Genomic DNA, 26,140 nt, shown 5'->3' on the forward strand with positions numbered 1-26,140 from the left:
GACTCCTATATGTACGCCTCCGACATCCTTTGTACTGTGATAGGATGAAGAGACGACCAAAGCCTGATGGCGGTCTCTGATGTGTTGTCCGCATGATGTAGTTTCGAATTCCACAGAGACCCTTCTAGCGGGTGTGAGGACGCTCATCCTCCTCAGTAGCACTAGGCAGTTGTCTGCGGCACTCTATGAAGTTGCAATATTTCCTCACAGAATTAAACCAGCGCCGGCAGCTTCTTCGTCCTGCTGCTTTTCTCTGCACAGTTCCCAAGTGCTGAATAAGGGGGGGGGGGGTTCACACAGGGCGGATTTGCCGCGGTTTTGCCGCAGCAAATCCGCCCACAGCCGCTAATCTCGGGATTAGCCAGCCATGTGGACCAGATTTCTCAGAAACCTCGTCCACACGGGATCCGCTGCGGTAAATCCGGTTGAAACCGCGGCCGCCGCGGTTTCAAAAGATGCAGCATGTCTATTTACCTTTCCTTTTTTGTTTATTTACGTCGCGGCCGCGCTCTCCTCTATGGGAGCGCCGGCCGCGACGGAAATGCATGCGGCCGAGCCGCTTCAAAGCCGCCGCGGCTTAAAACGCGGCAGTTCTCCCGGCGGAAATCTCACGGTTTTTGCTGCAGCCAAACTGCGATATTTCCGACGGGAATCCGCCCTGTGTGAACCCAGCCTTAGGAGTGCTTCTTTCAGCACCTACTCCCCTCACGCAGCTGCACCAAGTTCTCTGCTACTCTCTCCATTGCACTTCTCATGCACATCCTACGCTAACTCTTAACACCCAGAGTGCCATGTGACCCCCACTGTCAATGAGAACATTAGTAATAAAGTCGCTGAAAAGCCTGCATCTCCCAATAATGGCCAGTAGATGGCACCACAGGATTACATATATAAACCATACATGCGTTAAAGGGGTTGTCCCGCGAAAGCAAGTGGGTCTATACACTTCTGTATGGCCATATTAATGCACTTTGTAATGTACATCGTGCATTAATTATGAGCCATACAGAAGTTATTCACTTACCTGTTCCGTTGCTAGCGTCCTCGTCTCCATGGTGCCGTCTAATTTTCAGCGTCTAATCGCCCGATTAGACGCGCTTGCGCAGTCCGGTCTTCTTCTTTTCTCAATGGGGCCGCTCGTGCCGGAGAGCGGCTCCTCGTAGCTCCGCCCCGTCACGTGCCGATTCCAGCCAATCAGGAGGCTGGAATCGGCAATGGACCGCACAGAAGCCCTGCGGTCCACCGAGGGAGAAGATCCCGGCGGCCATCTTCACCAGGTAAGTAAGAAGTCACGGGAGCGCGGGGATTCAGGTAAGCACTGTCCGGTTTTTATTTTTAACCCCTGCATCGGGTTTGTCTCGCGCCGAACTGGGGGGCTATTGAAAAAAAAAAAAAAAAACGTTTCGGCGTGGGACAACCCCTTTAAATTATTCCATATGGCTTCATTAAGTCATTAACCAAGCATTCCCATAGAATCAATCAGTCAATCACAAGACCTTTAGGCTTCTTCACGAACCAGGGCCTAGTGTGACGGCTATTTCTGTACAATCTATAGCAACAATCCTGAATAGCCCCCACCATACATACATTCCAAGACACTGAAAGCTTCGTTCACATCAGCATGCACCACTATTTCACCCAGGAAAATGCCAGACAACATAATGGCAAGCGGATGGAACCCATTAGAATCAATGGGTTCTGTCCAGTGCTGCTCAGGTACAACAACTCTGAAGCATATTTATGGGTGATTTTCAGATATATGAGATTCTACACATAATTTTATATATACTTTGCGACTTGGTTAAATCCAATTATATATTTTATTTGAATATATCTACAAGAAAAAAAAGGTTTCAAACCTGTTGAAGGATGACATTCGTGACTTCCAATGTTCTAGCTCAGCGGAGGGTCCAATATCATCGGCTTCTTTCCTCATCTGCTCACTTTCTGCAAGAACTTGCTCAATCTGCCTAATCCAAACGGAGAGCATTCCCTCCAGCTTCTCAATCACTTCACTGTTACCTCCTGCAGAACACACAAGTCAAGGCAATATACCATAGTGTGTATCAAGCGTCACAAGGATTAGACTGCTTTAAAGTGACACATCTTTGACAAGCCCAGATTTATATTGGCATCTGTGGTTAATGTGATACTTGCATTATACATTTCAATGTGTTCTATAGAGAAATACAGAAAAGATGTCAACGATGGCAGCTCTAGTCATCGTAGTGGTGGACCTGCTTGTCACGTCTGTGATTTGCAGCTGGATCAAAATCGGGTAAGACCAACATTACACCCATATGAATAAACATGTTAAAAAGAACCATTACCCCTGACAGACTCTTGATTGATTATGGAAGATATATCAAAATGATTGAATGGTGGCTTATCTCCTTTGATTACAAAACAGTGAAATCCAAAGTTTTATATGATTATTTTCCCCAACATCTACCCCCAGAGGAAAGTCAGAAGAAACCCGAAGATATTAGATGATTGCCCAGTCTTGTTGATATTGGCAGATTCAGATAGCACTGATGTAATTTATATGGCCACCCTAACTCCTACCCCTGCCCTATGAGATAAATACTTATCAGCAGCACAAATGTTTAGTGAATAGCTACCTTCTCTAAGTTCACCATTAACTTCTCTGTTCCTCCTGTAGTGACCCAGAGTAGGGTCCTTCCATCATTTGTAAAGTCTATTTGTCTTTAAGTAAGTTTGTTTGTCTCTCTGTCCCGTCAGTGTGTTGTGATTGGTGGTTTGAGTAGAATAGGGAGGAGTAAGTGAGCGAGAGAGTGGAGCAGTGTGGTCGGAGAAGGAGGTAAGCGCAGGAAAGACGGGCTGATGCTCTAGCCGGGGCTAGGCCGTGGCTATGTCTCTGCTGGTAGAAAGCGTGTCTCCTCGGGCCATGAAACCGCAGGAGATGCTGCTTAAGAGTTGGTATGGGGAATGCAAGAGTCGTATGCACCCTTACCAAACTGCATATGGAGGGGAAGTGCAGAAGTCTGTTACAGCTAACAATTATGGGGAGAGTGATTTGAGAGACTGTGTAACCCAAGCAAGTGCCCTTCAGATAGCAGCGACTGAGGAGGTGTGTATTTTGGGAGAAGAACAGTCTATTGTCAAAATGTGTTCAGAAAGGTAGAGTTCAGAAAACTGTTCCGAAGTTTGTAACTTCATGTTGAGAAGTAACAGTAAATTTGCCTATATTGGAAAATCAAAGTTGGAATGTGAGTAAAAGAAAACCACATGTTCCCGGTTTTGAAGAGCATTTTGTTTGTCTGTGAAGTCATTTATTCATTGCGAGTAACTTATGACTCATCTAGGGACACTGGCGTCACGACTATAATCTTGGACTGAATTGCAGTTATCAAGTCTGCTAAAATCTTATCTCCCTTGCTAGTGGCTGAGCTGAGTTATGCTCCAGCCTTTGAGGAAAGGGGATGGTAGAGCCATCGTGAACCGCTGCTATCTTATACCCCAACATCACCTCGGTTGAAGGCCTGGTGGTTCTCGGTCACTGCACTGTAAGCGTATATATGTGAAACATTGGAGAAACAGTAGAAACTTTTCTGATGCCTGTAGGACAACCATGCTGCACCCATAGACATGATGTCAGCAGACACCCCGCCCCTCCCCCATTAAATTAGGGAAAAGAAGCTGAAAAAAAGTTTTTATACCTATAGACATATAAAGTGCAAGGGCTTTTTATTCCTAAAGAGTCAGGACTGCAGGGTGTGTTAGGTGACCCCACTCAATTCTGCTAATGCTACCTATACTCCATTATATACTTGACATTCAGAATAAAGTATGAACGTACCTGCAGCTATAAAGTCTGATGGACCTTGCAGGCTATCCAGGAAATTACTGCTGTCCACTTTTTTAAGTTCAATTTTTCCATCCAGATTACTTTTTGCTGATGACAAAGTTGCAACGAATTTATCCAAAGAGTCTAAGAACTCTTGAATTTGGGAATTTTGGAGGCCGTCCTTCACAGCACCCCAGTTCTAAACAAATATCAGAAATGAGAAACATTTAATAAACCAGCAGAAAACAATATACAACATGTACAACGGCACCTGAAGTGCGAATGAAAAACTAATTCATATGCAGCTAGCCTGATGTATGGAAAACCACAGAATAGGCACATGGATTTCATAAAGAGGGGCCGCACTCAGGACTTCCCTCTATTAGCTTGAGTGGAGAGCTTCTGGAAAGGGCAATTCTCTTTCTAGAGGACTTGGAATGGCCAATTTTCTTGGCTGGTTTAGCCAACATTTATAGGGCCACCTTAATTCCTAAACCTAGCCAAAAAGAAAAGATACTTCTAGGCCACACGAATGTTTGGTCAACAGCTATCCTCTCCCAGTCCACCATCAACATATCTGCTCCTCCAAGCTTATTTCCATGGAACATTGGAGAAACAGTAAAAATGTAAGGGTTAAACTCTAACCTGTCTGATCCCAGTACAATAACCAAGCTTTCCCTATAGAAATGGCGTTGGTAGACCCCACCGAACTAGGGGATGATGCCAACAAAGATCTCATATTTACAGACATACAGGGGCATATTTACTTACACCAGCGTTTCATGTGCTGATCGAGGTAAAGTCTGCGCTGGCATGAAATGCCACAAATGTATTAAGATCCACAAACCTCTTCATACATTTGTTGCCTCCTTAGGCATGTTCATGTGCCATATCTCAAAGCATAGATGGCGAAGAGGTTAGCTGTTTTATGCCCATTTCTGGCATAAATTATAGTAAATCTGACAGCCATGTATGGCTATGCCACCTAAAATGACCCACCCATTTTAAATAAGAGGCATGGACAGCGTAACTTGTGCCAAAATTGTAAGTTTTTGGAGGACACAATTCCGATGCTAGACGGATAATAAAAAATGCCCCTAAAAGTATAAGGGTGCTTTTGTTACTTTCCCTGGTGACTGCAGGTGTTTATTGGGAGTGTCAGCAAGTAGAGCAGCGGGAATCAGTTGGAACAAACCCCTTTATGTTTCTACTTCTTATATCTCTATGACTTCCTATATTGCAAAGTGTTTGATAATTTGGCACTTCTTGGTTTCTATGGATTGTGAAAGATCCCATTACTTTGTCCCTATTAGCTCCAATTCCTCAACTGTACGGACAGACACGTTCAGACTAATTAGTGCGTCACCTTACCTCCTGACACTTCAGTGCTGGCACCAAAACCTGGGCAAGTAAGACTTCCAGGCCTTCGAGAATATTGCCATTTGTACATTCAAACATGCTGAAGTTCACCTCCTATAAGAAAGTGATACAAGTGACATCCTGTCATACATTTCCTTCCAATTACTTATCATAGTCACCTCTGCATCAGATTGTATACAGAAATTCCAATTGTATTGCATTAGCTTATACCAATATCAAGTGCATTGTTAAGGACAGGAGTGCTTTAATTCTAAAGGACCTGACATTTAATTGTTTTTACACATGCGATTGTTTAATGGCCCTTTTTTTTTTTTTTTAAATCTTGGGCTGCCACAATTATTTTTGCTGCATATTTTTTTAGTGACATATAGGGCTATTTTTTAATACCTTTTTTTCACTGATTTTTTTTTAATTTTTACTTGTATTAGGGATAATGTGTACAAAAAGTTAAAAAAAAAAAAATTATTTATAGTTTATTTTTAAAATTAGAATATTCATGCTTAAACAAACTACAGGAATGGGTTCCACATTTTGTTTTGATATCAGATTTGTATAGTCTCACATTACAGGGCCGCACTTTTCCTATGAAGAGATATTTCAGGCTGTGTATTTAGGCCTATCTCATCTGTCACTCTCAGATAATATGGATGTGAGCCCAAAAAGATCCTAAATAATTGCTCATTATCTGACAAAGGCAAGGGTTTCATCAATACTAAACTCATCCTAAAGGGGAGCTGTCAGCTTAAACATTCAGTCCAAACTTTGTTACATAGCAGAAGGAGCTGAGCAGATTGATATATAGTTTGTGGGAAAAGATTCAGTAGAACTTGTAGTTTATTTAATTTAATCTCTGCTCAGTCTGAACTAAGAGGTCCAGTGGGGGGGGCCATCCGCTATCTCTGTAGACAGTCATACACAGATAACGATTAATCACTGATAGCTCCGCCCACTGGACCTCTAAGCTCATAATGAGCAGAGATTAAAATAAATAAAATATAAGTTATACTAAATCTTTCTCCATAGAACTATATATAAATAATCTGCTCAGCTCCCCCCCCCCCTATAGCATGATGCCTGCAGAATGGACTACTTTTTCAAGGTTACAGTGCTCTCTTCATATATCTTGCACTAACATATTGTGCTATAGAGGAAATATATTGATTCTAATATGTCCTTTCCAGCGGGCCAATTTCCTCTCAAAATCCGCACATTAAGGCCTCATGTCCACGGTAAAAAGAAGATTTAAAATCCGCAGTGTTTTTCCCGCATGCGTGATCCGCGCCCCATAGGGATGCATTGGACACCCGCAGGTAGTTAAATACCTGCGGATGTCATTTTCCCCTTGAGGCGCGGATTGCGTGTGCGGGGGAAAAAAACGTGTTACGCTCCATTTTAGTGCGATTCTCCCGCGGGGACGGCTCCCGCAGAGTTCTATTGAAGCCTATGGAAGCCGTCCGGATCCACGGTACACCCGTGCCTGAAGTTCTGCTCTTCTCGCGCAGGAGCACGGGAGAGCAGAAGTTTTAAAAAAAAAAATGGAGTGCCCGGCGCATGCGCACGGCACGCTGCCGGCGTGCCAAGCACATCCACCGGGCCGAAGAAAGAAGATCCGGCCGCGACGGAGGGCAGGTCCGCAGCATCCGGACAGGTGAGTGAATTCTTCTTTTTAGCCTCATGTCCGCGGGAAAGGAGGGACCCGCTGCGGGATTCTCCATGAAGAATCTGCGGCGGGCCTGATTACCCCCTGGACATGAGGCCTAAGGGTTTTTGTTAGGAAGTCAGTAAATTTATCATTGAGCATACATGTTAAATAGAAACAAGTGTGAGGTCTCTCAGGGCACTAATATTAAAGTAACGGTTATGCGATGCTCAGCTAATATGATTTTGTCAGAATGTATTCCTAGGACTGCCACCTACTCCACGGATCCCAAGCACAGCCAGTACCGAAAATAATCATATACATGCTGTAAGGCAACAGACCATTAAATGGCGCACGTCTGGACAGTATTGGTAGGGCAGTTCAGGGATGCAATTTGATGTGGCACATTTTTGGCGCACGTTTTATTCAATTCCCTACTTTATTAACCCGCTGGTTTGTATACTCTCAACCAGTGTTTGTACACACCAGTGCGGAACGGACATGTTTTACAAATCTACAAAGTTGTACCTCCTTTTCGAAACACTATCAAAAAGTGTTTAGCAAGACGCAAATATCTGTTATTTTTGCTGCAAATCATCAACATTTTTTTCTAAAATTATTTGCCCCAGAATGTTGGCGCAATTAATACTGGAATTCTGGCGCAACAGGAATAGTAAACCTTTCCCATGCTAACAGGTATTATTTTGCCCTTGGTCTGTGTTAACCCTTTCCAATCCAATTTGTATCCTGGTTTTCCTAGGGAGCTTACTCTTTTTCTGCCGTTATACAATGGCGCTATCTGCTGGCTAAAGCCAGTACTGCATGAGGTAACACATTGGATAGGCTCTGACAGCAGAGAGGCTGGCAATATACAGTAAGAGAACCCCGACGGACGTCTTCCAACATCGGAGCTGTACAGCCTTAAAGCATAATGTCTTCAGAGGTCAGACAGTGGATTGGAAAGGGTTAAATGTGAGCTTGCATGTAGGGGATGCTATGAGCACTCGTAGATTCGGGACTTTGTTAGATCGAGATCGCTGTTACAACATAGAATCATACCTGGACAATGTTGGCTGTAGTAATTGCTTTATCTGTTGTGCGCAAAAAGAACAGGCACGTCCCCGTTAACCCCTAAAACAAGAGGAACATAAATCACACTTTTATTTGGATCCTACTGTAATTATTTGTGGTCAATTAACTTTTAGTTTCAAATAACCAACTATTGAATGAGAGACAAATGTAGGCGCAACAAACCACCGAAAATCACATGTAGGGGAGCAAAGTGTAAGAATAAAATGGTGGGGCGGGGGGGGGGTTGTTCAGGGTTTTATGGGCCAGTTACATAATAAGCAACAAACATTTATTCACCTTTTTCCCCATATGAATGTGCTGCCGATCAGACACCAAACAAGCAAAAGCTGATTTGTCAAGTGATGACATCTTTTATGCAACACTTCAGAGCATCGGTTGTTGGCAACCCATACCGAGCGAACAGGGATACACAGCCGACAACAGAATTATATCCGCTTTGTAAAAAACTAGAAGACGTTGTTTATTTCACTGTGAAACTCGGCATGCAGGTACATCTCAGGCAGATATACGAATGATGTTCCTCTCCCGACACGCCAACGTCCATCCATTTGATGAAGCAGAAAACGTGTTTCATCTGAGAAGGCAAACCTTTGCCAATCAGCGGTGGTCTAATTACGATGGTTGTTGCTGTTAGCTGTTTAGTCGTTCATGACCCTCAAGGACTCTAAAGGCAAGCTCCCTCCATGTTTTTCGGTTTTGCGCCGCTTCTTTCAGTTGTCGAATATCCATGCCAGTCTCAGCTCTGACAGTATCAGCCATCATGTCCTTTGGCGGGCGGGTCTTCTTTTGCCAGTGCTCTGTCTAAGGATTCTAGATTTTTCTAGCTACTCTGCTCATATTACATGGCTAAAATACATCAGCCCGGTCATCTGGTCCTCCGGCAGGCCGAGCCCGGTCATCTGGTCCTCCGGCAGGCCGAGCCCGGTCATCTGGTCCTCCGGCAGGCCGAGCCCGGTCATCTGGTCCTCCGGCAGGCCGAGCCCGGTCATCTGGTCCTCCGGCAGGCCGAGCCCGGTCATCTGGTCCTCCGGCAGGCCGAGCCCGGTCATCTGGTCCTCCGGCAGGCCGAGCCCGGTCATCTGGTCCTCCGGCAGGCCGAGCCCGGTCATCTGGTCCTCCGGCAGGCCGAGCCCGGTCATCTGGTCCTCCGGCAGGCCGAGCCCGGTCATCTGGTCCTCCGGCAGGCCGAGCCCGGTCATCTGGTCCTCCGGCAGGCCGAGCCCGGTCATCTGGTCCTCCGGCAGGCCGAGCCCGGTCATCTGGTCCTCCGGGAGCCCGAGCCCGGTCATCTGGTCCTCCGGGAGCCTGAGCCCGGTCATCTGGTCCTCCGGGAGCCCGAGCCCGGTCATCTGGTCCTCCGGGAGCCCAAGCCCGGTCATCTTCGTAGACGAGGTTTACCCCTCCCATCAATGGCACGTGGCGCTCTGCAGCTTCACCGCAGCAGAGGGCAAACAGTACACAAACTAAGCGGTTTTAAAAATAACGCCGCTATGTGAACAGAAAGCCAGCCCACCACACATGACTTCCTTCATGGGCTAGATGCTGCCGATTTTGAAAGTGGGAGGAGTTATAATATATGTTACTGTACTAGTTATTTAAAGGGGAAGGGGATGCACTTTGCTTCAGGGGAGGGGGGAGCACATTCAATTTACAATGCAGTTATGGCAAAACGACATATACCTCATTGGAGCCCATGGTGATAAAAAGCTTCTTCTGTACATGTGAATATGAGGCATTCAGATTTGCTCCTTCCGCCCACATTGGAGTTGTTGCCTTACTTGGCTATAAAACAAAATGAGGCAGATCGGTTTTGTGATGTAGACTGGGAGGTAACATAAATATGCGGACAATATTTGTACATACCTGAGAAACTTCCTGGTAAAAGAAGATAAGTTTTTTTGACCCATTAGGAGCAAAAAAGTCAGCTATCAAACTGAACTATGAAGAAGAGGGAAAAAAAGCATATTAACACAAAGCTATTATTTTTCTTAGCACAACAAATGAGTAGGAGGGGAACAAGGATTCAGAGGAACCGGACTTTGGTCTAACCATTACTGGGCAGTGCTGTCCTAACTGGCGCCATAACAGCACACCCCATACGCCCGGCATGACATGATACCTATAACCTGAATGAGTAGCGTTATACAGTATTTGATTTTTCCTTAGTTTATGGATCAAAATCGATTCAAATGGGTTTTCCAATAAGGCGGTTACTATAATAAAAGCATGAGCAGTGAATAATCCAACTAATATATAAAAGGCAAGACATATTGGAGACCATTCGCTTCTTGAGCCCCAAAAGAGGCACTAGGTATTATTTTCGGGGAAGGTCTGATTTTAGTTACCTAAAAGGCTTGGTCTGCGTCCTTCCGCTGCTGTCCAGAGACAGGTGTGTTGCCGTCCTCGTTCACCTACAGAAGATCACTTCCTGGTGATGGGATTTATAAATCCCGCCTCCAGGAAGCAATCGCTCTGATTGGTTCTCAATCACTGCTCAGCCAATCAATGCAGTGCTCGATGAACCAATGCAATAGCTGTGATTAGTTCATCGAGTGCCGCATTGATTGGCTGAGCAGCACTCGATGAACAAATCCCAGCCGTTGCATTGCGGAGGCGGGATTTATGAACGGGCCAATCAATCTTGTGGCTCAGCCAATTCATCAATCCAGCCTCCACAATGCGATGGCTGGGATTTGTTCATCGAGTGCTGCTCAGCCAATCAATGCAGCGCTTGATGAACCAGTGTGATGGCTGTGATTGGTTCATCGCATTGGTGATACAGACACTAGCAGTCGTGGTGCCAGGACGTCTTTGAGAAATACCTGAGGTGTCAAACCTCGCTGGCAGGGGGTAATTAACATCGCCTTGTCACTGGCTAACTTTATGACCACCTGGACAAAGGATTTCCTGAAATGTACATCAAGGTTCACTGCAGATGTGAGGAGGGGGGAGATGAATATTGAAGAGTTCAACCCAGCTTTCCCCTAGTCCAGAATGTTGTACAGCTGACAGAGAAAGAGGGGTGATACTTTACCAATATCATTATACCATAATTATCATTACAACTCCAATTCCAAAAATTTTGGGCCACTGCGTAAAATGTAAATTAATGTTAAGGGGAAAAAAGGCGATGATTTGTAAATCTCCTCTAACCATATTTTATCCACAGTAGAACACAGAACACATCAGAGGGGGAAGGGGGACAGGATTCCATTTCATTTTTTAAAAATTACATCATTTAGAAATTCGTGGCAGCAACACATCTCACAAAAGCTGGGCGGAGCCGTGTCTACCATTGTGCAGCATCCCCTCTTCTCTTTACAACAGTCTGTAAAGGTCTGGGAAGTGAGGAGACCATTGCTGGACTTTTGGGAGAGGAATGTTGTCCCATTCTTGTCTTATGTAGGATTCTAGTCGCTCCGCAGTCCTCGGTCGTCTTTGCTGGATTTTTCATTTTATAATGCGCCAAATGTTTCCTATTGGTGAAAGGTCTGGACTGCCGGCGGCCGGTTCCCCCCGGACTCTTCTTCTGTGAAGCCATGCTGTTGTGATGGGTGCAGTATGTGGTCTAGCATTGTCTGGCTGAATTATGTAAGGCCACCTTCCCTGAAAGAGACGTTGTCAGGATGGAGAATATGTTGTTCTAAACCCAGGGACATAACTAAAGGCTCAGGGGCCCTGATGCAAAAGGTGAGCTGGGGCCCCCCCCCCTCTATCTGTATCTGTACCCGTACCCATACCTAAACCATGCTGCACAGAGGCATAACTTGAAGCTTCTGGGCCCCAATGCAAAACCTGTAACAGGGCCCCCAACTATAATGCTTTATTCATAGTACTGGGCTCCCTATATGGAGAAGAGAGGCCTTATGGGCCCCCTAAGGCTTCTGGGCCCGGGGGCAACCGCATCCCCTGCATCCACTATAGTTACGCCCCTGTCTAAACCTCTATATACAGCTCAGCATTGATAGTGCCTGTCAGGATGTGTAAGCTGCCCATGCCATAGGCACTAATGCAACCTCTTCAGAGATGCAGGCTAGTGGACTGGGTGCTGATAACAACCTGATAACAAGTTCCTCTCCTCCTTAGTCCGCAGGACACGCCGTCCGTTGTTTTCCAAAGACAATTTCACAGTTTGATTCATCCGACCACAGGACAGTTTTTCATTTTACCTCATCCCATTTTAAATAAGCTTTGGCCCAGGGAAGACGCCTGTGTTTCTGGATTCTATTGGTATATGGCTTCTTCTCTGCATGATACAACTTTACCGTCGGTCTTGGCCCTTGTGCACATGAGTTTCTCCAGTTTCTCCGATGGTGAGATATTCAAAGTCTGCAGAATTGTATGTTGAGGAAAATGTTTCTGGCATTATTCCACAACTTTTAGACACAGTTTTTTAGATCGGTGAACCTCTGACCATTTCTGCTTCTGAGAGACCTTATCTAACATGCTACAGACAGTAAAAATTGACCCTCCAGCTGTTTTTCATTAGTACCGTTTGCTTTCCCAGCCTGTTACCCCTGTCCCAATTTTTGTGAGATGTGTGGCTGCCAGTGATTTCTAAATGAGTTACGTTTTTTTTAATGAAATGGAACACTGTCTCTCTTCCCCCTTCTGATATGTTGTGTGTTCTATTGTGAATAAAATCTGGTTATGAGATTTTCAAATCATCGCATTCTTTTTTTCTTTGCATTTATTCTCATTTTACACAGCAGCCTACCTTATATTTAGTAGTTGTCTGGATGGACAACTGCGGAATAAGTTGGCACTATACAAATAAAGATTATTATTAGATTGAAGTGGATGGACTAGTTGCAAACTGAGATGCAATACTACATAACACCACTAGGTGTCACCGTTGACCAAGATTTTATTTTACCTTGTCATCAGAAATAAGAAAGTCTTCCACTTCATTTTCCCCTATTCCTAAACCATCCGCCAGTTTGGAGACCAAATATTTATGTCTTGCATCCAGCTGAGCTCTTCTCTCATCCTTTGTAACTTTAGCCAGTTTTGCCATTTCCTTCCGGGCTTCGTTAGAAAGTACATTGTTCTTTTTTCCTGCTGGCTGTAAAAATTAAAAAAAAGAAAAACCTAAAAGTTTTTTCTTCTTCTACATGCACTGCCTGTGTTGTTGGCTGGGGCGTCTACTCATTTATTATATGCGTAAGTATTAATGGCTACTTACTGGAATCTGTGCAGTCGGGGAGGACACAGTATTGGCGGACCCCGGTGCCAAGCTTGGCCTCTTTACCGCCCCCCGACGTCTCTGACCTTTGGTTTCTGCATCTGATAAACGCGTATTAAAAAGATAAACATTTGTTACTAAAAAGGTGCACAATGTTTGCTTTGGATTACACAATCTTAGCTCAACTGGTATACGAGTGGTTTCAAATCTGTGTCGGGGGCTCCGTTCAGGGGAATCTCAGCGGCCGAAGGAGATCCATCGTATGACGGAACTGGTCCGGCATTCTACTGGGAGAAAAGGCGCTACACGTGGCACTTTTTCTTCCAGGATTTTGTGCCAAATTTGCGACAATCTTCGAATGGAGGTTCCAACGCAGATGTGGACCTGGACTAACTTCTGGCCTTTGTTTTTACTGCATCGATACAGGCAGCCATATTTTACAGTATTAGGCGGCTTCACACAATCTCAATTGCTGAATTCATGATCGTCACCTGCACGGACCATACGCGGTATTCCGTGCTCTTGAAAAAATAGAACATATGCATATCCAATCAGATGGACGGATAGCGATTGCGGTTTCCGCAAGTATATTTAAAATTGCAGCACGTTCTATTTTAGTGCAGAGTTTGCATGGACCGCCTCCATTGAAGTCAATGGAAGCCATCCGACCTGCAGCCCATCCGCAAGTGAATTGGACGGCGTGGGAAAAACAAATATTTAAAAAATATATATCTGTACTGTGCATAACCGACCGCGAGCGTCCGCAGTCATCCACAATACAGAGTCTGCAGGTACGCGGGGTCACAGGCTGATTCTGCTGTGGTCTCCCGTATGTGGAATCCGACTCGTTGGTGTGCCGCCGGCCCTAGTCTGGATCGTCGCACACAATCACTATGTAGACGGAAGGCTGCAAAGACATTTCAGATCTAGCGAGAAGCCAAACAGACCAAAAACGAGTATTTAGCCCCTGCCTGTCCGCAAAAGGTATATGGTGTAGGGAAAGCAATCACAATACATACAGAACACTGTAAGGAGAATTTATGTGTTTATCAAAGAGAAGACGATCCCAGATCTCGTGCAGAAGTCTGGACCCAGGAGAAATACAAATTACACCAGCCTGTGTGGTATCAGATGATCTCTAATTTATTCTAGGGTGGTCAAAGCCTATATACTATAAATGACATCACAGCAAAAGTATATACCTCCAAGATTAATAAGAATACATAATAGGCTAAAACAAAAATGATTAACATAAGTTACACCTCTTAAGGCGCTACTATAACATACAATGAGACCGTTATGAATTCAGTGAAAAGGAATGCAAGGGAGGCAGTCTGGAGATTCTTATCTTGTCTGTCTACCCCGTAATGGTATAGAAAAGGTTTCGTTTAACCCCTTCACTACTTATACTAGTACCATGCTATATCTTTCTAGTCTACAATCCAATAAAAGAACAATTAACTGATACAATGATCTACAATTTTCTTAACAAACACCCGCCTATTATTAGTGACCCCAACAGTTTACATGTATGTACAATTCATCTGATGTACGAAAAGAGTCCGTTAAATCTGAAGGAAATGGGCCTGCTGAACAGAATGCGTACCGCTCGCGGTTCAGCGATGTGTTTGTCCTGTATACCGCCAGAGCGACAGGAAACATTTGGTTTGAGCTAGTACTTTGCCTAGATTTCCTGCATGTAGTTAATACTAGGTACGGGAAAGATCAGGCAGGACCCATCTTTCCGCTGTTTTGATCAAACTCCTGGACTATGGCGCAGAGGATTGCTCGAGAAGGGAAAGAAACCTTGTTAATGTGCAATAACGCTCCGTACCGTACTTGCGCGTGTGTTTTTGCCCTTACTGTGTTGGATTTGGATAGCTGTGATTCTCCTTTGTGATCACTGCACGTCCCTGAGCCAACGCAGATCTGCAGGGGGCGCTCACCTGTGCATTCACACAGGTGAGTCTATAAAAGGGGGCAGCGTTTGAGCGGAGTGAGGTTTGTAGACAGATTTAACCCTTTCCAATCCATTGTCTGACCTCTGAAGACATTATGATTTAAGGCTGTACAGCTCCGATGTTGGAAGACGTCCGTCGGGGTTCTCTTACTGTATATTGCCAGCCTCTCTGCTGTCGGAGCCTATCCAACGTGTCCCCTCATGCAGTACTGGCTTTAGCCAGCAGATAGCGCCATTGTATAATGGCAGAAAAAGAGTAAGCCCCCTAGGAAAGCCAGGATACAAATTGGATTGGAAAGGGTTAAGACAGTCAGGGCTTATTTACTTAGACCAGCACTTCAGGCACTGATCTAAAGGGTGGCTTTGCATCGGGGGTTCCGGTTTGCTGTTCAGTTTGGGGAGCAGGGAAGGGGAATCCCCTGGCTGAACGGCTCCGTCTTATGATGGAACCGAATAGCATCAAACAGACTCCATTGACCAAAATAGGGTCCGTTCACTTTCCGCCCAACCACCGGTGTTTTTGACAGAGGAAAAAGCATTGCACGCAGCATTTTTCTTCTGGTAGTTCCAATGTAGATGGAAAACCACCCTAAAGTCTGAGCCTGGCTATGAGCAACGCATGTAATAAGGGGCCCAAGCCATGCGATGAAAACCTAGATCACCTCGCAGCTGGAGCAGATTTTCTATTATAATCTACACCAGTTTCTGGCATAGACTATAGTAAATGTGACAGGCCATGTGTTGCCACACTTCTCTAATGCCGGGCCTCATTCACTCTTTAAAAAAGTGGTGGGGCACGGCATAAAAGCCCTAAAAGTTGCAGTTTTAGCGTTTGTACCACAATTGTGACTTTTATACGTCAGAATTCCGGCATCCAGAGATATAAAGGGCCCCTTTAACTTTTTAAAAAGTTGCAAAACTTGTCACACTGTCACCCCAGTAGCTGGAAGGCATGCCGAGTGACTCCACGTCTCTAGACCTATTTGCAGCTGTGACACATTGATCAACATCATGCAACAATTAATTTGTTGCATCCTAAACTTGAAAAGGGTAAAAAGTATCAATAATCCCCCTGATGAGGATTTTCCCCATTGTGTATGAGTAGATGAGCTGGGAATGTGCAGAACACGGATGCGGAACGCTGCGCTCACCTTTGTTAATAGATATCAGTGGTGGAATGAAAGGTTGTTCTGCGTCTCCTCTTGATGCTCTACCAGAAGCATCCACTTCAGTGTCCTCTTCTGCAATGGGAGGAATGGGATCTTCTTCATCCACATCATTTCTAGTGTTTTCATCCATACTGGATATCCTGTGGACTAGAAAACATGAGATATTATGTCCCAAAACCCATACATGTTGTCATTAGATATACATTACAATAACATGGAGGGTGTTTTTGTGGTATTCTCTTATTTTCATACTTGGTTCTATAAAGCCTCATACAGTCTCAGAAAACAAGAGGTAAGGCAATCCCATAATAGACTTATGTATGTAATCGCAGGTTGCAAGGAGCCGCATGAAGAGCAACGACAAAACAGACTTGGAACTAGAATCAATAGCTTAATGGGAAGAAGGTGCATCACCGTACGGCTGCATACAAAAAACACCGCGGGACTGCCGCCACTCTGGGGAGAGAAATTGCAGCCTTTTTTACTCGGTTTTGAAGTGTTTTTTATGCTGATTTTGCTTTGTTTCATCGCATTCATCGCTTCTGTTCTCCTGCTTTATGGTATTTTTTATCTGTATTCTTCTCAGGTCTGTTCCTCGGAGAACTACAGCGAATAGGCCACGTCTCTAGGGCGACCATTCACAATAAAAATCACAGTCAGTCATTTTTATTTTCATATTTCAATTTTTTTATGCAAAACGCTGCAAAAAACATTGTGGTTTCCATAGAATCTAAATGTGTCTAAAAATTTACACCATCAGGTTCCTTTACAGACACTTTTTATGGCATTTTTGTCGCTAAAAACACATGTAAAAAAATGTAAAAAAAAAACCAATTCTTTAACTGGTGCATTTAAGAGGTGGTTTTTTTGAGTAGCATTTTTTGTATGTGTATTTTAAATGCATTTTTGGTTAGTAATTTTTCTTTAATACGTCTTTGAAAAAACACCGGGACAAAACCGCCAAACCTACAGTCTGCTGCAATAAAAAAAAAAAAAAAAGTTAAATAAAGCCACAAAAATACACTGTTTGTCGTGCACAGGATATTCCCATCTTATAAAGAGATGGCATATTCCTCGAGGAGAGCTTCAAATAGTGATAGGGGAGATGATGGGCGTGCGTGGGTATGGTGTTCTAGTGTGTCCAAAAGATGCTCAATGGGATTGAGATCCGGACTTTGGCCATTGAAGTCTGCACAGGTTCTGCTCCGCAAAACATGGTGCTCTGCCATGTTGGTAGAGACACAGAGCTGTACCAAAATACTGCCACGGGGTAGGCGATGCCCCATTGTCCGGAATGGCTTTGTACTAGAGATGAGCGAGTATACTCACTAAGGCACATTACTTGAGCGAGTAGTGCCTTAGCCGAGTATCTCCCCACTCGTCTCTAAAGGTTTGGGGACCAGCGTGGGTGACAGGTGAGTTGCGGCGGGGAGCGAGGGAGAGATCTCCCCTTTGTTCCTTCCCGCTCTCCCCCGCCGCTCTCCGCCCCCCCGCCGGCACCTGAATCTTTAGAGACGAGCGGGGAGATACTCGGCTAAGGCACTACTCGCTCGAGTAATGTGCCTTAGCGAGCATACTCGCTCATCTCTACTTTGTACCCATTGGTGTTAAAGAGTGGACTTCACAGCAGAAACACCCCCACACCACAACAGAACTTCCTCCAAACCTCACTGTTGGGAGGATGCAGTCACATAGAAACTGCTCTCTGGGCAACCGCCACACCCAAGTGCTGCCATCCGATTAGAAGATGGTGCACCGTGATTCAGCAGTCCTCAACACTTGCTTCCACTCATTTACTGTATAGTACAAGAATGACATTCAAAAACCATAACAGGTACCTCTGTGCAGGCACTGCTGTGATGTTGGGCTTGTGTGCAGCCGCTTGTCCGTGGTAACCTTCCATATGCAGTTCCCTACAGATAGTTTTGGTACTAATGGACGTTCCAGTGGCCTATGAGACCTCCTCAGCGAGTGTTTCATCCGTCGATGTACCCAATGACTCATAGCTCGTACAATGCTTTGTTGTTTACCTTCTCTCAGTTTACGAGATCTGCACTGCGTACACCAGATGTGTTCCATTTTGGAATAACATTGCTAACAGTGGACTATGGAAGGTCCAAAAGCACTGCGATGTCCCAAACTCATTGGTTACTCATGTGACATCCCACCACCAGTCCCTGTTGGAAGTCTGTCAACACCTTGTGACATTCTCATAGTTTCTGTATTGGGATATGCCTTTGTGATACTTTTCTTTATTCCTAATGCTCACACATCCGATTTGCATATCCCCTTCACCTAACAGCACAGGATTGGTGGGGGTCCAATACTTTGTCCACTTAAAGTACAATAAACGTTATTGTCAACAAAGCTCTAGCCAATCCAGATATTTGGGGTTTTATGTCAAGCCCACCTGATGCAACTAAAGGCCATTGTACATGATAATCGTTCAGTGTAAGTGTGTGCCCATTGTCCACTTGCCATGCACTTTTCATCCATCACTGAGTTCAGGTCAGCATGAAATCCATTGTTGCTGATTAGACAGACCGCATGCTGAGTTCTCTGCAGGCAGTATTAATAACAGCTAATAAAATTCTTTAACAGCTGTTAACAGCTGCTGTCCCACTGGAGAACAATAGTGATGTATTTAGAGAACTGACCACCCGCTGTTCTCTAAATACATACAATGAAGTACTAAAGTGCTGATTAGCCCATTAGTACCTATGCAAAATGATCGCTCCAAACTGTCTGCTTCTAATGAATTTTGAGTGATCAGCTGTGTGTGTAATTGCACCTTAAAGAAGAACTTGATTGACACTTGATTTGCAAATCTTTGCTCTTATATGGGATTGTATTCAGGAAGTTGAATAATTCTGAGGTTGCCATTGTCATTAAAAGTGGCATTTTGTGTTGAATTTGGAGAAACCTCTTGTTATCTTAAGCCTGGTTTAAACAAAACGATTAACGCTCAAAAAATCTTTTGAGCGATAATCGTTGTGTGCTTTTACAGCACAAGGTGATCGCTTAAACGTTGAGCTCCGAGCGGGGGATGCAGAAGACAAGCGGTACCGCTTGTCTTCTGCATCCAGCTGTTCTCTGCCCGGAGTGCCGGGCTGTTATACAGCCAAGGGCTCAGAGCGGGGGATGCAGAAGACAAGCGGGGCTGCTTGTCTTCTGCATCCAGCTGTTCTCTGCATGGAGCGCCCAGCTGTTATACAGGCGAGCGCTCCGAGCGGGGATGAAGAACACAGCTGGACCGCTGTGTTCTTCATATCCCGCCTGTCTTCAGGGATCGGGATGAAGCTGAAACAATAGTATCAGCTGTATCCCGCTGTGAATCCCTGATAAGGCTCATCTTTGTCTATCAGCATGCTAAAAGATAACGATGAGCGATGGCTTAACGGAAACTGCACAATGTCAGTGCAGATAGACACAACGATTATCGCTCAAAAGACGGCTTTTGAGCGAATTTTGAGCAATAATCGTTGTGTCGTAAAGGGCCATTAGTTGTGCTGAGCTATTTAAATTGTTCCTGCTCAATTGTTTTTTTTTCAAACAGCTGATAATTTGTAAATTTGGCAAATATACCTCATTTGCTGTGACTGTTGAATAATTTTGATTGCAACTCTATAAACCTAAAACAGTCCCAACAAAGGACAGCAGACAAACCCCCTTCCATCGTCCTTCAGTAGAGTTTATTTACAGAGTTTTTCCTAGCTAGTAAAAAACGCCAGGAAGTGTTTTTTCCTGTGACTTTTTTTCTGGAACGCACAGGCAGTTCTCTTTCCTATAGAGAAGCCTCTAGGCAAATGCCGAGCACGATGTAGAGCTTCAAAAAGCTGCAACTGCGGCGGGTACAAAGTATAATGCATGTGTCCACTGATTGCAGCGCGCTGCATAATCCCATATTAGGCTTGCAGTTTACACATGGATGCAGAAAAAAACGGCAGGAAAAAAAAATAAGGTTTTTGAAAAACAATTCTACGTGTGACACCACCCTTAGGGCTTATTCCCATGAGCGTATATTGGCCGGCGTTTTCACGACCGCCTGATATACGCTTCCATCTAAGCAGTTCCCCCCTTCCCTCCCCCTCACTGGCTCTCTGCCTCTCTCCTCCACTCCTGCGTTTGCAATGGGAGGGGGCGGGAGGTGCGCAGCTAAGCTCAGTTCTGTCCAACCCACACTCATTGCTGGCTATGGACAAGGGGTGAGAATTTAGCGCCACAACCATCCCGCCCCCTCCCATTGCAAACCGCTTGGAGGGGAGGAGAGAAGCAGAGACTATCAAGCCCCCGTGGGGTGGCTTGATAGGCTGCCTGTCAAATTGCAGTATGACGTAATGATCACAGCATCGCATGTTGAAGTCCCCCAGGGGGATTTAAAAGAAAAGTTAAAAAAAAAGATCAATAAAGTTTCTTTTAGTTGTAAAAAAAAAAAAAAAAAAAAAAATTAAAAAAGTAATAAAAATTTTAATCACCCCCCTTTTGCCATATCTATTATTAAAAAATATAAATAATAAAATAAAAATACATATCTGGTATCGCCGCGTCCGTAAAAGTCCGCTCTATCAAAGTCGCACATTATTTACCCCACACGGTGAACGTCGTCCGAGAAAAAAAAAAAAAAAAAGACCGCCAGAAATGCACTTTTTCATTCACCCTGTCTCCCAGAAAAAACGCAATAAAAAGCAATCAAAAGGTCGTATGTATTCCAAATTGGTACTAACAGAAACTACAGGACATCCCGCAAAAAATGAGCTCTTGCTCAACTACGTCGACGGAAAAATAAAAAAGTTATTGCGCGCATAAGATGACCGCAGAAAATAATTGAAAAAAATTAAATGTATTTGGAAAAAAAAAAAAAGAATAGTATAGTACAAAAACAAACTATATAAGTTTGGTATCGTAGTAATCGTACAGACCCATAGAATAAAGTTATCATGTCGCTTTTGTTGCAGTTTGTGCGCCCTAGAAACAAGACGCACTAAAAGATGGCGAAATGTCATTTTTTTTCACTTTACTCCACTTAGAATTTTTTTTAAGTTTTGCAGCACATTATATGGTACTTTAAATAGTACCGTTGAAAAGTACAACTCGTCCCGCAAAAAACAACAAGCCCTCATACAGCGACGTCGATGGATGAATAAAGGAGTTACAATTTTTTTAAAGGGGGGAGAAAAAAAACGAAAATGGAAAAAAAGGGGGGGGGGGCCGCGTCATGAAGGGGTTAACCATTAGGGACATTTCCCACGGGACGGAAGGAGTCTGCATTACAATGTTGTCCATATGGGGACTGAATTCTGCTCCTGTTAAAATCCGTAGGTCTTTGCTTCAAAACCGCAAGATTAAATTCTGCAGTGAAAAAGCTTTCTCCTGTGGAATTAAGGAGGACTTGCGGAATCGTTGCGCATTTCTAAGGCCACTCTAACATACAGAAGATGCGAGTCCACAATTAAAGTCTACGGGAAAACAATATTGCGCAAGTAAAAACCCAACAAAATCCGCACTAACTGACAAAATTTGCCCTGCATTAAGGCTGAAGACAGAGGTCATCCGCAGTGAGCGCCGGCAAGTCATACGCGGTGAACCGTAATAAGGTATTGCGGATTATTGCCTAGATGTAGGGGACACAAGTGATTATCACATGTACCCCGCTATATCATACCTACCTCTGCGGTGAGTGACTCGGTCTGGAGCTGCTGCTACTCTCAGGACTCAGTGGCTGTTTGTTGCCATTACTTTGCATTCTCCCTTTGTGTTTAGCATTTCCTTGGTGCCATGGCAACTGCAGTAACCAGATCTGCCCTCCCTGATACAACTGCTGTATCTGCAGGCATTGGCCAGGAGGGTGCCTCTAGTTACTATTCACTTGTCCTGATACATTTCCGCATAGAACCTGCATGTTAGATTCTCACTGCGAAGACCGAAGGAAACAATGTAGCATTAGTTGCCATGAGCGCAGCAAGCTGAACTGTACACAGGGGGTGGCAGCCGTGCCCGTATCCCAGCAATAGTGCTGGCCGCATGCCCGCAGGGCGCCGGGCACACCTTTAACCTCTTCAGCTGATCCTCAGGTTTAGTGACGTGTATCTCTGCGGTCTCTGGGCCCCCTTAACAACATAATATGGGGTACACAGATGAGCATTATGGGGTACACAGATGAGCATTATGGGGTACACAGATGAGCATTATGGGGTACACAGATGAGCATTATGGGGTACACAGATGAGCATTAGTGTTCTTATTCTTAAAAAACTGCTCATCCATTTGCAAAAAAACGATCTACGCCCATCTGAATAAGCCCTTCGGCTGCTCTCATATTGGCAGTGGGGTTTCCATGTTCCTGGCCGAACGGGTCTGTGTTAGACAGAACCGAACAGCGCCGAACAGACCCCATTGACTATAATAGGGTCCTTTCGCTTTCTGCTCACCTGCCTGACTTTTTGCGGGGACAGATTTGTGACGAAACCTCCGAATGGAGGTACCAGTGCAGACGTGAACCGGCCTGAAGGGCTCATTCACATGAGGGAATCTGTGCAGCTAACTTACATGCGCAAAAAAAACGTGACTATTAGAACCAATGGAAACATTCAGACAAAACAAATCTTACCCGTGCAAAAAAAAAAAAAAAAAAAAAAAAAATCACACCTAAAAAGAAAGGACATCAGCGACTGAAATTCGCACAACTCAAATTTCCTGCTGCGTGAAAAAAAAGGACCTGACCGATGTCTGGTGCATGATGCGCAGATGTCCATAGACTTCTATGGGAGCTGGAGAAAAGAGAGGGGGGGGGGGGGGGGGGGAGTTTAGCCGCGTCCAACGCTGGGAAAAGAAGACGGGTGTCTGTATTTAGGACATTAGAAGCCATTAGGATTTCTACTGACCGAATTCCGAACAGCAGCGCATATTTTTTCTGCAACTCGCAGCTACAGATTGTGCGAATGGGCGATTTTTACGCTAATGAGGCTTGGGACTGGATCATGGAAAATCGTCCAATCGCGCAATTTTTAGCACAGTTAGCTGCGATTATTTTGCATGGATACCTTCTGCGCGATTTTCACGCCTGTGTGATTTAGCCCTAAAGGGGTTATGTGGGTATAATTTTTTTTTTTCAGACGCTGCTCACCATACTGTGTCAACTTAAAATAGGCCATACTCCTCTTCCCGTTCCATGAGTGCCCAGTCCATCTCACTGGGCTTCACTTTTGGGTGCAGGCAGCTAACAAGAGGTCGATGATAGAAGGGACATGTGACGGCTGCAGCCAATCATAGGCTCACTCCTCGGTGATTAGCTGCAGCGATCACCTGTACCTATGTGGGGATGTCATCACTCTGCAACAGTAATTGGAAGACTAGGGGATAAATGGGGAGCAGCGGGGGAGGGGGCTGGTAAGTATGGCTTCTTTTATGTTGGTTTAACATGCTTAGAAGTTTTTGAAAAAATTTCTCCCCAGATAATCCTGTTAATCGTTACATTTTTTTTCCAATTTTGAATAGTATTTTGGACTATGACTGTAGAAGTGGAGGAAACCCCCTGCAGAGTGATTGCCCAGTTTAGGATTTAGTTGTATTATGCAGTTTTCAGGGTATCTTCAGACAAACGTATGCAAATTGATGCAGTTTCAGGCCATTAATGTGTTAAAAGGGGAAAACCTTGTGAAGCTGAGGGTGTGCCCCCCACAATCCTACTTTACATTTAGCATGTACGTCAGGAAAGCTCCAAACCTGTCCATGGGGGCCGTTGTCAGACAAAGCAGTGTTCTTTGTTTCCGCCTGGCTGGTTTTTGTTGGGAATGATGTTTTTTTTTATAGAATGGAATAGTGTAGTAGACTGCGCTCTTCCATCCTGCAATACCTTGTAAAATGACACATATGTTTAACCCCTTCCCTCCATATAACGTAAGGCTGCATTCACACGAACGTATATCGGCTCGGTTTTCACGCCGAGCCAATATATGTCGTCCTCATCTGCGGGGGGGGGGGGGGGCAGGATGGAAGAGCCAGGAGCAGGAACTGAGCTCTCGCCCCCTCTTTGCCTCCTCTCCACCCCTCTGCACTATTTGCAGTAAAAGGAGGCAGGACAGGGGCAGGGCGGGGCTAAGTTCTGAGAATTGGCCCTGCCCCATCCCACCTCTCCCCATTGCAAATAGTGCAGAGGGGCGGAGAGGAGGCAGAGAGGGGGCGGGAGCTCAGTTCCTGCTCCTGGCTCTTCCATCCTCCCCCCCCCCCCCCAGATGAGGATGACGTATATCGGCTCAGCGTGAAAACCAAGCCGATATACGGTCGTGTGAATGCACCCTAAGGGTACATCCTGGAGGCGGGGTACTTCCGGACCTGGCCGTACCCTTACGTCATGTGGATAGCGCAAGATCATAAGTGACCTCACTGACACTTATGATCTTGACCTATCTGTCACTAATAGCACAAGCGGAGATGCATTGGAGAACGAACCCACACACACCACACACCACACACCACACACACACCTTCCCTGCCTCGATCTATGTAGATCGCGGCATGGGAAGGGTTCACAGAGGAAGCGCGCTTCCTCTGTAGTTTTATCGGGCTCTTGCGATATGATCGCAGAGAGGACGCCAGATGCCGCTGTCCTGTATTGCCATTGCCTATGATCGCTGTAATAAGCGATAAGGCATTGCAGGAGAGAAGTCCTGCAATGCTCTATCATAGTGATCAGAGCTGGTATGGTGGAAGTCCCTCAGAGGTGCAAGTCCCTCAAAAAAGATCAAAATAATGTACAAAAAATAAAAATGTAAAAAAAACTACCTTTTTTAGGCTTTTTCTCATATTAGAAAAAAACCCCACATATTTGGTATCGTTATGCCCGTAACGACGTGTACAATAAGGTGCACATGCTTTTTTTATCCTGCACGACAAAAAAGTGTAAAAAAAAACGCTTAAAAAACTGAGGCAAAATGCTAATTTTTAGCATTTTGCCTCTCAAAAAAGCAATAAAAGTGATCAAAGAAGCTGTATGCACCCCAAAAGGTGCCAATTAAAACTACAGCTCGTCTCGCAAAAAATAAGCCCTCACAGAGCTTCGTACATAGAAAAATAAAAAAGTTATAGGACTTTAAATGCAGCGATTTAGAAAAAAAAATCCAAAAAAGGGTTTTTATTGCAAAAAAGTGGAAAAACAAAAAAAAAAATTTGGTATCGTAACGACCTGCAGAAAAAAATGGATTGTGTCATTTATGCTGCATGATTAACGCTGTAAAAAAAAAAAAAAACTATTGCAGAATTGATGCGTTTTCTCTCCCTGCAATCATAAAAAAAAAAAATAATAAAAGTTTTACAATATAGTCTAGGTGCCCAAAAATGGCACCGATAAAAACTACAGTTCGCCACACAAAAAACAAGCCCTTATACGGCCGCGTCGACGGAAAAATTAAAAAAGTTATGGCTTTTGAAAAATGGAGATCAAAATCCGCCAAAAAGCGTTGCCCAAAGTAGGCCATGTCCTGAAGGGGTTAATGGAGGCCATTATAGTCTATAAGCGACAGATGGCACTGCACTTGGCTTGAAAAAGAAGGCGTCGCCTGGTTACATGTGCTTTTTGTTTTTCTTGTTTTGTCTATTATTACATTTTAACCATATTGTGGAATAAATCCAACAGAAGTCCTCTTCTCCTCCTTGTGGTGACTTTCGATCTGCGACCCTCGATACTGGGGAGACTTAGTGGCCCCCAAGTCTCCTCTGTGAAGTAAGTTATATTTCTAATTACTAATCTATCAAGCATGCTTACTAGGAGCTTTGTCTACTTTTTAGTTTTTGTCCAGATGGCACTGAACGGCATCTTCCCTAGATTCCCTAAGCGGATACCTCGGGGAGTTGCTGTGATGTCAGTGCCCATATACAGCCTGTTATCATTGGAGCTTCCCTGGGACAGACT

The 26,140-nt window shown here is 44.6% G+C and overlaps 1 protein-coding gene across 1 annotated transcript in view; it reads right to left on the reverse strand.

The window, feature by feature from the left end:
* The window catches only part of LOC136578989 (dynein axonemal heavy chain 5-like), a 363,128-nt gene extending 341,204 nt beyond the window's left edge, over positions 1-21,924 (reverse strand). Inside the window, exons 1-10 of the mRNA XM_066579223.1 lie at positions 21,900-21,924; positions 16,216-16,380; positions 13,105-13,205; positions 12,796-12,984; positions 9,783-9,857; positions 9,600-9,701; positions 7,887-7,958; positions 5,180-5,281; positions 3,821-4,007; positions 1,860-2,025 (exon numbers count right to left, since the gene is read on the reverse strand). Of these exons, the coding sequence (XP_066435320.1) occupies positions 1,860-2,025; positions 3,821-4,007; positions 5,180-5,281; positions 7,887-7,958; positions 9,600-9,701; positions 9,783-9,857; positions 12,796-12,984; positions 13,105-13,205; positions 16,216-16,363 (1,142 nt within the window). The 5' untranslated portion in view covers positions 16,364-16,380; positions 21,900-21,924. The remainder of the gene's footprint in view (positions 1-1,859; positions 2,026-3,820; positions 4,008-5,179; positions 5,282-7,886; positions 7,959-9,599; positions 9,702-9,782; positions 9,858-12,795; positions 12,985-13,104; positions 13,206-16,215; positions 16,381-21,899) is intronic.
* Between the last annotated feature and the right edge of the window lie 4,216 nt (positions 21,925-26,140).

The sequence above is a fragment of the Eleutherodactylus coqui genome, chromosome 9 (genome assembly GCF_035609145.1).
Source record: "Eleutherodactylus coqui strain aEleCoq1 chromosome 9, aEleCoq1.hap1, whole genome shotgun sequence".
NCBI classification, from domain to species: Eukaryota; Metazoa; Chordata; class Amphibia; order Anura; family Eleutherodactylidae; genus Eleutherodactylus; species Eleutherodactylus coqui.